The sequence below is a fragment of the Rhineura floridana genome, chromosome 2 (assembly GCF_030035675.1).
Source record: "Rhineura floridana isolate rRhiFlo1 chromosome 2, rRhiFlo1.hap2, whole genome shotgun sequence".
Taxonomy (NCBI): domain Eukaryota; kingdom Metazoa; phylum Chordata; class Lepidosauria; order Squamata; family Rhineuridae; genus Rhineura; species Rhineura floridana.
This window is the reverse complement of record NC_084481.1, coordinates 171,914,019-171,929,037: the sequence shown is the minus strand read 5'-3', so window position 1 is coordinate 171,929,037 and position 15,019 is coordinate 171,914,019. Positions and strand designations below refer to the sequence as shown.

Sequence of the window (15,019 nt, the reverse complement as noted above, 5' to 3'; positions counted from 1 at the left end):
ATTTTTGATTGTAAGCTCCTTGAGAACAAAGGCCTACTTCTGCATATGCAACTCTGAAAAGTGCTAGGTGCAGTGATGGTGCTACAATCATCATCATATGCTTATTAAAAATATAACAATGTTAATAATAGCAATACGTTGCTATTATTACATCTAAAACTAAACAATTTAGAAATCACTGTTATAAAGGATGGGCAAAATGCAGACATACTTAAGGGCTATGAGCCTATGCATAGTTACGTTAACTTAAATCTCAGCAGCATAGGTGCACCTAAAGGCCAAGTAAACATTACAGTAAACGTAAATCTGCAGCTGAAAATGGCTCCTATGAATGCATTTCTTCCTTCCATTGCCAATCCATACATCTAATAGAATTTATCTTATGTCATGATATGACAGTAGTGTGTATTTCCTGTATCACTGGTTACTGATAGCAGATTTAAATATTTATATCCCACCTTTCTTTACCTAGGTATGTTCAAGGTGGTGCATAAAGTTAAAAAGATTCAACAAAATAAGCTAAAATACAGTCTTAAAACAACAATCAACAGCACCAATTAAACAGCAACCACAAAATATACCAACAACTAGCAGCAATCAAATGTATCATCTGCAGGAATACATCCGTTTTAAAACAGACAAAGAAGGGGTCAGATGAACCTCTTGGGTGGCTATCAACAATTTAGGTATATGCTAAAAGGCCTTATCTCTCATTGCCATCAGCCACAACTCTATTGGTGGGTTTCAATGAGAAGGGCCTCATATGATTATTTTGAGCAGGTTCATATGGGAAGAGGCAATTTCTGAGGCATGCTGATCCCAGGCCATTTAGCACTTAAAGGCCAAAGCCATGACTTTCAATTGGGCCTGGAAACAATGAAGCCGATATAAAATTGGCATAATATGGTCTGTCATGCTTACCCCAGACAAAGCTTTTTAAACCAACTGAAAATTTCAGACTGTCTTCAAGGGCAGCTTGAAGTAAAGTGCATTACAGCAATACAACCTGGCACTGACTTGGATGTGAATGGTTGAGGCTAGATCTGATATCTCCAGGAAAAATTGCAGCTAAGCTTCTTCTGCTTCAAGAGGAGTGCAACCCTATCAGGAGGAGGATGAACAACTCCTCTAGAACCTTCACTGACATCAGGAAACAATGCTTCCATCTTGTTAGGATTAAGTTTCAGTTTGTTCACCAAAATCCAGTTTGAAAGTGCTGTCAAGGACCAGTTTAGAACTTCCACGAAAGAAAAAGCAAGCAAAACATACCAGAGATGCAACCAACCAAACAAAAAACAGGACATAACATGGGGCCCAGAGGTGTTCTGAGGAAATGGATGTAAGAGGATGGGGTGTCTGATTGCCTGCATTCCATTTTTTAGACAGCCCAGGACCACCTGTTTAAAAAAAATGCAAAGAAAATCTCAGTTTAAAAAATTGGGAGGGACAGGATGTCATGGCAGGCACCAACAGGGTGTGTCTGAGGACACCATGGAGCATATGGATGCCAAATTGGAGACCCCAGCACCAAGAAATTCAGGAAAATCAAGAGTTACATTTCCACCATCTATCTCCAGCACAAGTCAGCCACCAGGGGATCATGGGACTGAAATGGGACAGAAGTAGGACATAATAGGAATGGAACTAAATATATAAAACCTGGACCTGCTGACTGACCTTGTCCAGAAAAGGGAAATTTGAGGTGGGGTGATATTTGTTCAAACTGGAAGGGCCAAATGATTATTTGTTTAGAAGGGATCTCACTACAGTCTCTTTAATAGGTATCGAAACTATACCTTTCTTAGTGAGGCATTTATCAACTCATTGACCCAATGCTTTATTCATTTACTGACAGATTTGGGCATGCCATGATGGGCATGAGTTCAGAACACACACAGCAGGCGTCATAATTCCAAGGATATTGACAAGGTCTAGTTCCTCAAATGGCACAAACGGAAAAGTATCAATAAGAAACTGATCAAATGAAGCCCTAATGACTATCGGAAAGGAGTCTGTTACAACTGTTGCATCTATATGAGAATAGATGTGAGCAATTTCACCTGTAATGTGTTTTGCAAATTGGTCATAGCAGGCCTATAAGGGTTCTAAATCACCTTCCACTTAACTAGATCACTTTAAAAAGCTCTGCTGGACAGCACTGGGTTGGAAAAATAAGCTTTTATATCTACAAATTGATTTTTTAAAAATCCCTGCAATCACTAAATTATTCTCTGCTACAAAGAATAAAAAGCAGCAGCACAATTCACAGGAACTTGCATTAAGCTTCATACTTGCATGAGCTCCTGCCATTTTCCTCCCCCAACAGTAGCTCCAAATACTGCTTATCGATCCACCTTAATTTTGTGCTTCAGAAGTGTCATTAAGCAGGAGAAGCTTCTGTTAGAAAAGTTTGAAGCCCTGCTGAGTGCTCAGAATGCTTTCCACACCTAAAGGGGATCACAGCCGACTTATACACATGAATTGACTTCTAAGGATTTCTGTGCATTATAGCAGTATGCTCAGAGCAGAGTGACAATGCATCTGTTATCATAATCATTATTGGATAGCAAGGGAAAACTGCCAGACAGTGAACCGAGAAAGTCTTTAATATGATCTGAAACTAGAAATACACCGGTCATCTCTGTGCTATTTCTGGACAATGCTACCAGTTTCTTTTAGTTTACACAAATGCAATCAGCTGACCTTTTCTGCTACCTTTTGTTCATTTTATTGACACAAAGAACAAAAGAAACAGGTTTGCCTGTTAGTAAAGAGATAATTCATGTATATTCAACTTTATTGCCAGCTGACATAATCAATCATTATTTTTAGTGCTTTTCCTAAGAGAACTAATCTCACAGCCATTTATGTCTGTTCAAGAATGCCAGAAAACATTTTGAAATTTTGTGTTATTTCTGGCATCATTTTGTGCCTTATGAAAGAGCTTATTTGCCCTACCGGTGTAATCATAATGCATTAGTGCATACCTTCAGTGGGAACCTGCATGGGTTGTTTAAAAATCGCAATCAAAAGCTTATTCTAAGAACCTCACCTCCTCTGGTTTTCAATGTTATGCCAGGAATGTCGACATCTGTGGATGGCTCATTGTTCAAGCTGATACAATAAAAAGGTTCATCAAGAAAAGAAGGCTTTTTTGGCCTCTCTGTGCTGAGGGCTATTGACATGAAGTAGTTGTCAGAGTTAGTAATATGTGCCATCTCCTCTTCGTCGTCTTGATTATAATTTTCTTTTTTCTCTGACGGGTGCGATTCAACCAATGCCTCGTTCAGACTACAGGCAGAAGTTTCCATCATTTCCTTTGCAGACATATCTTTATATTCAGCTTCAACTATTTCTTGGTTTGCCAATATTTTCACACTTTGGGCATCTTCTACAGTAATGGTGTCCACAGCTGTGTCGCAACAGGGACTTGCTCGCTCAAGAAAGGATCCCTGAGATCTTTGCAAAGCAAGGTTGTTTACTCTTGGGGTTTGTACACATTCTTCCAGAAGGGCATTAAGCTGTTCTTCTGAGAGACAAGGCAGTACACCTGGCTGGAAAAACAAGATAAAAGATTTCCCTGTCAAAATACAACTATAAATAATGCCTTCATAAAGCAGCTTGAAAAACACAAAGAAATAATGGAAGCATTGATCTTTGATGCCAAAGGACATATACCAGGCTCCAAAATGAAACTGCCAGACAATGAACCAAACACATTTTAATATGATCTTTAACTGGAAATACATCTTTCATCTGTGTATTTTTGTAAAACTACATGTGTGAACTTGCTACCAGCCTGATCTGAAGAGCTGTTGAGAGGCAACTCTTCATGGAACAGGACAAAATGTCCTGTTTATACCACGAGGACACAAGTGGCCCCATTGTGATAGCGCTGAAACAACCTTACCTGTTCCTCACTGTGGCACCCACAATGGTCCTTAGGTGCCATTTTTATGGGCTGTAGAGGCCCAGTAAGAGCAGTATAAACATAAACTGCTATTCACACTTGGATACACAACCATATGAAGGAACATCAGTGTGATGCTGTCACTTACACGGGGACCACTGCAGCCATTTCTCATAATTGCAGCATAAAAAAGGGAACAAAAGGCTATGACTGCCCACTTGGTTGTGAAAGATTGCATGCTTGTGCAAAGATCCTAATGAATGATAGACAAACACTTTAGGACCCATGCAGAGAAGTCTGTATGTGAGAATGGCAAATGTAGTGGTCTCGGACAAGAATGTAACTTCATCAGACAGAAAGCAGCTGGAAACTTAAAAGCTTCTGTCAGCCTTCCAGACAGTCTACTGAAGGAAAGATTAAAGCTGTGGTAGGTCTTTTGACTGTGCCTTTATTTAGATATAGTCTGACCTACCTTTCTGTTATTTACATTCAAAGTGGCTAACAACTTAGTTTTTTAAAAAAATCAAAAACTCATGCTTTCAAAAAATCAGTGAATCTCACAAGTAGCAACTTGTATACCACATACTAACAAATTTAAAAGTGGCATCAATAAGCCAATTAAATGATCCGATGTAGCACCAATTAAAACAGTGAGGATGTATGAAACAGATGGCTAACTTATTGTTTTGGAATCAGATTTGTTTCAAACTACAACTTGAAATTGTTATCAGATATAAGATGTTAAAAGATTTAAAAAATAATGAGAAGGAAACACAGATGCGTTTAAACATCAGAAGCGATGGAGCTTGGCACGCTCCCCATTCAGGACATTCCACAATTCAGGCATCACTTTGAAAAGGTCTTGTTTCTTATGCATGACTGTCTTATTTGTTAATTTATTATATTTAAACCCCACCTTTCCTCCAAGGAACTCAAGGTGACATACATGGTTCCCTCCCTCTCTATTTTATTCCCACAACAACCCTGTGCAGTAGATTAGGCTGAGAGACTATGACTGGCCCAGGGTCCCCCAGCAAGCTTCATGGCAGAGTGGGGATTTGAGCCCCTCCCATGACACACACCCAACATGCCCCCTTTTCAGACCTTACACTGGCTTCACTTGCACTGGTCTCGGCTGAGCCAGCTGGGTCCTGCCTGAGCCAGCTAGCCAGGCTAAGGAACTTACACTGGCGTAAGCCAGAACCCAGCCAGCTCAGCTGGAAATCCGCCATATCCAACGCCCCTCAGCCTGGCGTAAATGCAAGTTGGATTGTGCCCTAAGACAGCACATGGTTTATATGCCAATCATATATTCCTCTTGCCAGTGCTAAGAAACAGCAGTCTAAATTTTTTGGGTGTGTAACTGATTCTTACAGCATGCCAAAAAGGTCACAATTCAGCCGAGTTTGAATCCTCATTGGTTTTCATGGAAGACATTTAAGCACATATTTAGCCATCACATTTGAGCTCAAAAGTCTTACCCTTTGAGTTGGATCATGCTGTCATTAAGTGATGAATGCATTTTAGTATATTTGATAAATGAGTTCATAGCTTGATAGAAAACACACCCTCCTGACAAGGATATAGTGATAGAAATTATGACTGTTCTTAAAAAAAGAAAGGTTTTGTGGTCACAAAAAAAAGTTTTAAATATTCCTTAATATATAGAAGTATTCCTTAATATATAGAAGTACTTAATTTATTGAAATACCAATAAAAACATGGATCCTAAGTTTTATTACAAAAATAAGATAAATTAGTATATATCTAGAGCTATCGTGGTTTTGTGTGAAGGCCTTTCTATCTTTCACAACTGTTTGATGGGCTAAAATGTAACAGCTCATATTTCCCTGTCATGAAAATACTGCAATGCCAGGTACTTCACCTTGTTAATTTCTTCTTGACATTCAGTTGTTAAAGGCAGCAGAGCCTCTGTAAAGGTGGGGAAAGCTGATAGCCCAAAGTTGGATGGCATTAAGCGACTAGTTCTTCCCACCATTGTTGGCTTTTGCAAAAAAACTCAGTTTCACAAGACAGTACAGTAGTCATGGAGTCAATCAAATTTGAGTCTCTTCAGGTGAATGTAGAAGTTGCTCTTTGGTAGATCAATCTTTCTGTGCAAAACTTTATTCATTTATTCATACTTACAGAAATTTATATCCTGTTTTCCCCATCCAGAGGAATCACCCAAACAGCCAACAAAATGTGTGTGTGTGCCTGTGTATGCACTAAAATTAAAACAAGAGTAGTCCATCATCAATACAAGTTAGCAAATCCAGCCTTACTCCAGATAAATGGCTTTTAGGATTTGTATGTAATTCTCAAAACTATAGTATGTTTTTCCCTGAGTACAGCCACAATTGCCTATTCAGTAGATTTAGCCATAAAAGAACTAATCAAGCCCTCCCCAAGGGGTTTATTTTCTTCTCATATTTCTTGCTGGCGTCCTTATACAAACAGTTCTTCTTGTCAAGAAGTAAATCAGCTGAGGCAATCAACACACAAGCTGACATTCAGACAAATAATTAAAAGATTGGGTTACATTTGTGAGGAATATTTTTTTCATTTTAAAAACTTACTAGCAGAAATATATTGTAGCTATTCTAATGTTAAGTTCAAGGGTTCATAATGATCTGGGGGAAAATGGTTTTTGGGATACATTTTGACCCCAATGAGATTTCCAATGGTAAGGTGGGGTTATTTTTTACTCCCAGAAACAATGTTTTGGGGGGTGTCAGCACAAGTGTGCTTGACAATACCCAGCCACCCAGAGCCAGAAAATGGTGGTTTTCCCCATTTATCTGAAAACCTCATAAACTGGGTAAGTATATAGTTTTCAGTTGTTGTTTTTTCTCTTGTGCGCAAGAGTCAAACCCTGGGCTGTTGAAGAGGGCAGTACTTTGAAAATCTTCCCAATATGAAAGTTTTAATACAATACTTGCTTTTCTGGGAATAAAGCAATGCTAATCACACGTACCTGAAGTAAACTCCATTGAATTCAATAGGACTTACTTTTGAGTAGACATTAGGCTTGTGCTATAAATTAATGGGACTTTTGAGTGAGCATAGCAAAGAATTGTGTTTGTGTTGTATATCTTTCTCTCCCTCTCCAATCCTATTTTTTAAACGCAATTAGGCAGGGCTTACTTAGGTATTGCAGTTTTTATTATGTAGGAAACTAATACTGTTTTTTTAAAAAATGTGCTGCAATGACCAACTGGTTTGACAATAAACTATCATATGGGGTGTATTTTTACATAAGCAGTGTGTGTGTTTGTGTATGTGTATGGAATCTTTCCAACAACCCTGTGAGGTAGGGTTGGTGATTGGAAACCAAGGCAGCTCACAATAAGAAATAAATCCTTTTAAAATCCAATAACCAAAGAACAAGTATAAACAGTTGCAAAACAGGTTAAAGTGGCATGATTCTGAAGTTTGGGTTGGGTGAATGAAGTTTATTTATTATTTGATTTATATCCCGCCCTTCCAGAAGGAGCCCAGGGTGGCAAACAAAAGCACTAAAAACACTTTAAAACATCATAAAAACAGACTTTAAAATATATTAAAACAAAGCATCTTTAAAAATATTTTTAAAAAGCTTTTAAAAACAACTTTTTTTTAAAAAAGATAAGGTTTAACCTAGTAAAAAGCAATTCTGACACAGACTGGGATAAGGTCTCAAAAGGATTGTTAAAAGTTCTTTATCACTTGAGGTTGCAGTTCTCTGAATATTTCCCTGTTTGAGTAAGCCCCGTTGAATACACTGGAACTTGCTTCTGAGTAAACAAACATGGGATTGCACTATAAATATCTTTACAGGTTGTGTAAATAATAAACATATTCAATAGTCATGCTTGTATAAATATTTCTTCATACTGTGTCCCAATAAGAATTTGATTTCACATTATGGTTGTAGATTATTTTTTCGACTATATTTTAAGTGTGCCCTTCTTCCTTTGAGTGGTCATGGTTCCCCTCTGTTTTTTTCATCTTGAGGGGCAGATAGGTTGAGAGATGGTGAGTAGCCCTTGGTCACTCACTACACTTTATATCTCATTTCCATTTTGAAAAATTAATTAAAACAATTTACATGCAGGCAAAATTTATTAAGTAGATCCACACAATACATTTAAAGCACATCCAACTCACATTTAAAGTGCATGATTTCCCCTAAAGAACCCTGGGAAGTGTAGTTTCCCCCTCACAGTTATAGTTCTCACCACCCTTAACAAACTATAGTTCCCAGGATTTTGTGGTGGGATTCATGTGCTTCAAATGGATGTTGAATATGCTTTAAATGAATCGTGTGGATCTGCCCTAGGTATGATGTGCATTCAAGAGTGAATTGAAAAGAACAATTTTAAAAGATATTTTTTTAAATGGGAAGGGTTGTAGCTCATTGGTAGGGCATATGCTTTGCATGCAAAGGTCCAGAATTCAATTTTTGGAATATACTATTGCCTGGTCCATGTCATCACTACTGAGCTACATGGTACCAAATGGTCTGAGTCAGTGTAAGGCAGATTCCTTTGTTCCTAAAAGTGGGAAGAGACTCAAGGGCCATAGTGACTCCACAATTTATTTATGTATTTTATTTACAACATTTATATACTGCTTTATTGTAAAAAAAAATCTCAAAGCAGTTCACAGAAAGAATTAAAACAATAAAATTATTGGCAAAAACAATTAAAAGACAGGTATTTAAAAACATTCAAATTAATAAAACCAACAATGAGTTAAAAACAGATTGAAAAACACAATAGCTTTTACGTGCCTGGATAGGCTTGCCTAAACAAAAAATGATTTTAGCCGGTCCTGAAAACAGGTGTCTGCCTAACGTCAATAGTCAAGGAGTTCCAAAGTGTAGGTGCTGCCACATTACAGGACTGATTTCTTACAAGTGCAGAACAAGTAACATGGAAAGCACACCTTGAACTTGGCCTGGTAGCAAACAGGCAACCAATGCAGATTTCAGAGTAGAGGTTTTATGTCCTGATAGGATCTCACTCATGTCAGCAATCATGCCACAGCATTCTGCGCTAACTGCAGCCCCCAGGTCAGGTCGTGCTGCATGAGGATTTCTGTGACGTTGGCTGACCCGCTGCCAGGATTTTTTTAGTTTTCTTTTTTGGTTAGGAATCTTGACTGGTTGTGGGATGTGGAGTTTTCTGCCTTACTCATAGGAATCTTGTTGTGGTTGGCATGGTCACAAGCATCCCAAACCCTGAGAATTCAGGGGCAGGCCCTAGTGACATCATGGGGTGGGCCCCGGTAAGGTCACTCCCCTGGCATCTTCCTACCCAACCCACTCACTTTTCACTTACACACTCACTCACTCCCCAGGCACTTTCCTTCCTACCCCCACAACTCGCCACCTTCTTTTGTCGGTGCCCCTTGTTGGGTGCTTACGATGGAAAAAAATGGGAGGGGAAGTGTCAGCATTTGGCACATGTACAGAAGCCTCTCCCAGCAACAACCCTAAGTGGCAGACGGAGTCACCCTGCTCTGGAAGAGGGAGGGACTTTGTTCCACCTCTGCAGTGGCCACAGCTCCGAAGCGTGCACCTGCGCAGTGGCCATGGCTTGTGCTCTGAGGAGGAGGATGCCCCTGAAATTATTTATAATGTCGGGCTGGCCGCTGGTAACGTGGCGAGGAATTTGGGTAGCGGCAGCAGTGGAGGAACAAAGGAAGGAAAAGCTGAAGAAGAAACAGAAACAGCAGTGCTTCCTCCTTCTTTTTCTTGCCAGCCCTCCCCTCCCTCCCTCCACATTGTGCCTCCACTGCCAATGTGGCTGGAAGACCAGAACCTATGACAAAAAAACGGAGATTCAGGGAGAAGGGGGTGATTTGGCCGGAGAGCTGAAGAGCACCCCTGAAAGCTGGAGGTCTGGTAACCCTAGTGATGGGGGCTACAGTACAAAACATCTGGAGGGCACCATGTTGGAGGAAGCTGAGCTAGGGAGTGCAAGGGAACCAGTGAAATCAAATCACATTGATTTTAATTGAAGGGTTCAGCAAGTGCTTAAATCTCTCCTGTTGAAACCAAAAGGGCTTGACTTTGGCAGGATCATGCTCTTCTTGGCCTGATTTAAGAATCAATGACATCAATAACAATCAGTTTCAATGATTTTATAGGTGGCAAGGGGAAAATTGTGGATGGGATGGGAGGCTCGGCCTCTTGTGCCTGGGTGTGTTTTAAGTTTTAGGTACTTCCTTTAAATCCTGACTCTTGAGGTCAATACCTCCCCAAGGTGCACTTTTCATATAAGTATATCTACAGGGTAGTCTTTCTAGGACATTGTCACAAACTGTCAGTCTTACAACAACTCCAAATTTCAGCCAGTTACCACTTACCTTTTTCCTTCTGGAAATAACAAAACACCTGTGGTCAAAATACACCCCAGAATTGCATTGAATTTTGCCATTGGGGTCTATTTTGACCCCAGCCATTGTTAGCAGATTGGGGACAAAAAAGACCCCATCATTTTTTCATAGAAAGAAAGGTCAGGGATAGGTAACCAAAATGCACTGAAATCAAAGTACCCCTTCCACCTTTGCAAGGGCAAACAAACTTGCAGTCACATGACAAACAGTAAACAAACTTGCAATCACATCTCCAAGGTCCTATTGTTATAGGAGACACCTTTGGCTCCTGGAAGAACAAAATATGGCTTCTACAAGCAAAGTAAATTTTATTTTACAATTGGTAGGAATTATAAACCCCTTTCTTTGCCCAAGCTCCTCCCTCCACCCAATGTTCTGGGGAAAGTAGCCCCTTCCCTGTTTTTATGCCAGTTTAGCTGACAAAACCAGGCACGTTGGAAGCAAGCTGGCTGGCTGCATTTAAAGTGGGGGTTTCTTCCCCTTTGTTTCAATCTAACTGGCCTAACCAAGCAGATTGGAGACAGTCTGATGAAGAGTGGAAATATATTGTTGAGGGAGTCAATGGGTTGGTACAAACTATATAGTATTTGGGGACATAAAACAATTTTCTTGAAGGTTTATTAATGGGGTCAGAAAATACCCCACAATACCATCCACATTAGTTTTCTGTTGTAACAAATTAAAGTTGTTTCTAAACAGTTTACAATGCTTTTATGACATTTGAACTTTTTTTTTAGAACACAGTTTTTGTTGTTTGTAATTGAAAATAAAAATCATAGCTTTTGAAAGAACCAGAAATGTTGTTTATTCAATATGCTTAGGGAAGGGGTAAGCATTTTACTGCTCAGAAAAATTCTAGACTTAGAAACGTCTAAAAATTAGAGAGAAATTCCTCTAAATTCATGTTTTCTGGCATTGCAATGAGGTCTAGACATTGCACAGAGGTCAACAAACCACAGCCCTGGCTTCACTTATTGGCTACAATCCTGACAGGGTGGGGTTAGAATTACGAGCTGCTATAACAGTTCTGTTAAACAGATTTAACAGTCACGGGGGGGAGCTGATGTTTTGGTGTATATCTCGGGAATCAGACCATCTAGAAACTTTTTTAAATTGAAGCTGAGAGTCCGGAGATTAAGGTGTCACCTGGAGAGGACCCACAAAAGCCAGAGTATCTGGCTGAAACCCGGACACCTGGTAACCCTATTGAGCGAGAAACAAACCATCATGGAAACAACAAGGTGCATCATCAGTGGGTTTAAGGGGGTTGAGCAGAGTGCATGGAACCACCGTTGTTGCTTCTATGGATGTAAGGGAGTGAGGTCAGAGGTAAATGAAATGCAAATAGAAAAACAAAAGACAGTGATGATGTCCTAAATGCAATACCATGCCAACCACAATAAGATCCCTATGAGTAAGGCAGAAAACTCAGCATCCCACAACCAGTTAGGGTTCCTAGCCTAGCTAAAAACCAAAACTAAAAAAACCTGGCAGTGAGTAAGCCAAGGTCACAGAAATCCCCATGCAGCACAACCTGACCAGGGACTGCACAGATTGCTGACATGGGTGAGACCCTATCAGTACATAATACCTCTGCTCTGGAATCGGCACTAGTTGTCGATTTGCCACCAGGCCAAGTTCAAGGTGTGCTTTCCATGTTAGGGGCGCCATATAGTACTTGTTCTGCTCTTGTAAGAAATTGATCCTTTAATGTGGCAGCACCTACACTTTGGAACTCTCTGCCTACTGTCATTAGGCAGGTGCATTCACTGTACTCTTTTTGGCACCTGCTAAAAACATGTTTTGGTCAGGCAAGCCTACGCAGGCATGTAGAAGCTATTAGAGAAAAAGACACTTTTTATCTGTTTTTAACTCTGTTGGTTTTATTATTTTGAATGTTTTTCAGTTCCTGTTTTTAATTGTTTTTGCCAATAATTTTTGTTTTAATTCCTTCTGTAAACTCTTTATTGAGGTTTTTTACAATAAAGCAGTATATAAATGCTGAAAGTAAAATACACAAATAAATTTCAGAGTCACTATGGCTCTTGGGAACAAAGGAATCTGCCTTATACCAACTCATGCCATTTGGTACTATCTAGCTCAGTACTGATAACATGGACTAGCATTGGCTGTCTGGGATTCCAGGCAATAGTCTTTTTCAGAGATTGAATTTTGGATCTTTGCAAGCAAAGCATATGCCCTACCACTGAGCTACAGCCCTTCCCGTTTAAAAAATATACCTTTTTCAGAGCTTGGAAATGTTACTTTTTTGAACTACAACTCCCATCAGTCCCAGCCAGCATGGCCACTGGATTGGGCTGATGGGAGTTGTAGTTCAAAAAAGTAACTTTTCCAAGCTCTGATCTTTTTAAATTGTTCTTTAAAGCACATTCAACATACATTTGAAGCACAAGAATCCCACCACAGCATCATGGGGACTGTAGTTTGTTAAGGGTGATGGGAACTATAACTGTGAGGGGGAAACTACACTTCCCAGGATTCTGTGGGGGATGTTACGTGCTTTAAATATGAGTTGGATATGCTTTAAATGTATTATGTGGATCTGCATTACTTCATAGAATTTGCCTGCATATAAATTTAATTAATTTAAAATGGAAATCAGCTACAATGTTTACTTTGTGATCATGGGCTACTCACCATCTCTCAGCCTAATCTGCTCCTCAGTGTGAAAACAACAGAGGGGGACCATGACCACCCCAGCGAAGAAGGGCACACTTAAAATGTAGCCGAAATAATAACATACAACCATAGTATGAAATCAGATATATATTGAGACATAGTATGAAGAAATATTTAAATAAGCAAGAATGTCAAAGATGTTATTTACACAACATGTAAAGATATTTATTATGCAATTCTATACATGTTTACTCAGAAGTCCCAATGTATTCAGTGGAGCTTGCTTAAATAGGGAAGAGTGCACAGGACTGCAATTCAGTGATAAGGAACTTCACTTACTCAACCCAAAGTTCAGAATCAGGCCACCATAAGCTCTTTTGCAATCCTATGCATGCTTACTCAGAAGCAAGTCCCAATGTATTCAGATCTGCACAGAGAAAGTACTCTTGATGCTGCTGAAAGCTATAAATTTACTGAATTCCTGATGTGCAGATAAGCAGGAAAAGGAAACTGTTTTTAGATCCTGCAATGGGGTTTAGCTATTGCCTGGAGATCCACAAATCCGTTGTCAATCACAACCCTGACTTCACTTATTGGCTAAAAACCTGGAAGGGTGGGGGTTAGAGCAGCTGGCTACTAACAGAAGTTGCAGGGGAGGAGCTGACATTTTGGTGTATATCTCTTGAACCAGACCACCTCGAAACTTAAATGTATTTTTAAAAATTAAAGCAGTAGTAATCAACTTGAAGGCACATAATAAAAACAAAACCCAGAAACCTGGAGAGGACCCCCCAAAATTGGAGTCTATGGGAAAAACCCTATCTACATGTGTTTTGGCATTCTTTTAAAGTGAAATTAACATTATGGAGTACAACTAATAGTCTACAGCACAGAAGAGAAAAGTGAGAAAAATATGAAAAAGCAACAAAAGTTCAGACAAGTTCATTCAGCCTGGGCTTTATTTCAAAATCATCATGAGGTGATGAGGGAAATATTGAAAGGCAGTTTTTGGATGCTCAAGCATTATAAGAAGAAGAAAACGCTAATGAGGATTCTGCTGAAGTAGAAGTACAGAGATTCACTAGCACTACTCACAGTAAGGATAGATTGGTCTCATATCTCATTATTGAATACTTAATTATGAATTAATTTGCCAGAAGAAATTTGCATATTTTTATCTTGTCTTTCATTTTTGTAAAACCAAATACTTGAAACACTTGTTCTTCAAACTTCAAATTAATAATAGTTTCCAGTACTTGCAGGAAATTTAGGACCACCATGAATTTTCTGGACCTCCTTTGTAGGTCCTGTACTAAGTAAAAAAATGTAAAACTATTTACACCATTGGATACAGCATGAAAAGTAGCCTGAACTGATATAAAGTACATGTCTCAAAATAATATTGAATATATTTTAAAATTATGCATTTTAAGGGTTATTTTGAACAGTGTTTTCTTATTAACATATTAACTATCCCATTCTGATAAATTAATATTATTTATTACATGTGTATACCGCCCCATAGCCGAAGCTCTCTGGGCAGTTTACAACAATTAAAAACATTAAAAAGAAATATACAAATTAAAAAACACTTAAAAAAATTAAAAACACGTTTTCATTTATTTTGTTTTCATTTGGTTTCAATCTTTCTCACCCTAAGTTAAACCTAAGTCATTTAAAGACTTGTTTAAAGAAAGTAGTAGCATTTGGTTTGTAGAAAGATTGGGGGGAGGGGAATCATCCATCTTGCCCCAGGCCCAGGGCCAACTCTCAGCAGGCCTGCCTGGGTAAGGCTATACCTGCTGATTTTTTGCTTGTCATACAGTTGTCAAAAGCAGAGAGCCTCCATCAGGAAAATCAGTTGGCTGATTCAGCTACTCAATGTCATTCCACAATTTCCCCCTGCCATTCCTGTCTTGTCCATTTATTGAAAACTGTAAGCCCTCTGAACAGTATAGGAACTATTATTTCTATGGTCCTTCTCATGACTTGCACACTATTAACCTGGAGTGGTGTCCCAATTATAGAATACCTTCTCCTTAGAAGTACACATGCCACTGACACTTATGTTGTTTCAGCACCAAG

The 15,019-nt window shown here is 39.1% G+C and overlaps 1 protein-coding gene across 8 annotated transcripts in view; it reads right to left on the bottom strand.

Moving 5' to 3' along the window:
- Nucleotides 1–15,019, bottom strand: part of FSIP1 (fibrous sheath interacting protein 1) — a 156,073-nt gene that overhangs the window by 10,501 nt on the left and 130,553 nt on the right. For 7 of the 8 annotated variants that reach the window (XM_061611472.1, XM_061611471.1, XM_061611473.1 and 4 more), the window contains one exon: nt 3,053–3,554. In XM_061611472.1, the coding sequence (XP_061467456.1) occupies nt 3,053–3,554 (502 nt within the window). Of the gene's footprint in view, nt 1–3,052; nt 3,555–15,019 lie in introns of those variants that run through there. The other variant, XM_061611474.1, reaches the window with a different exon arrangement.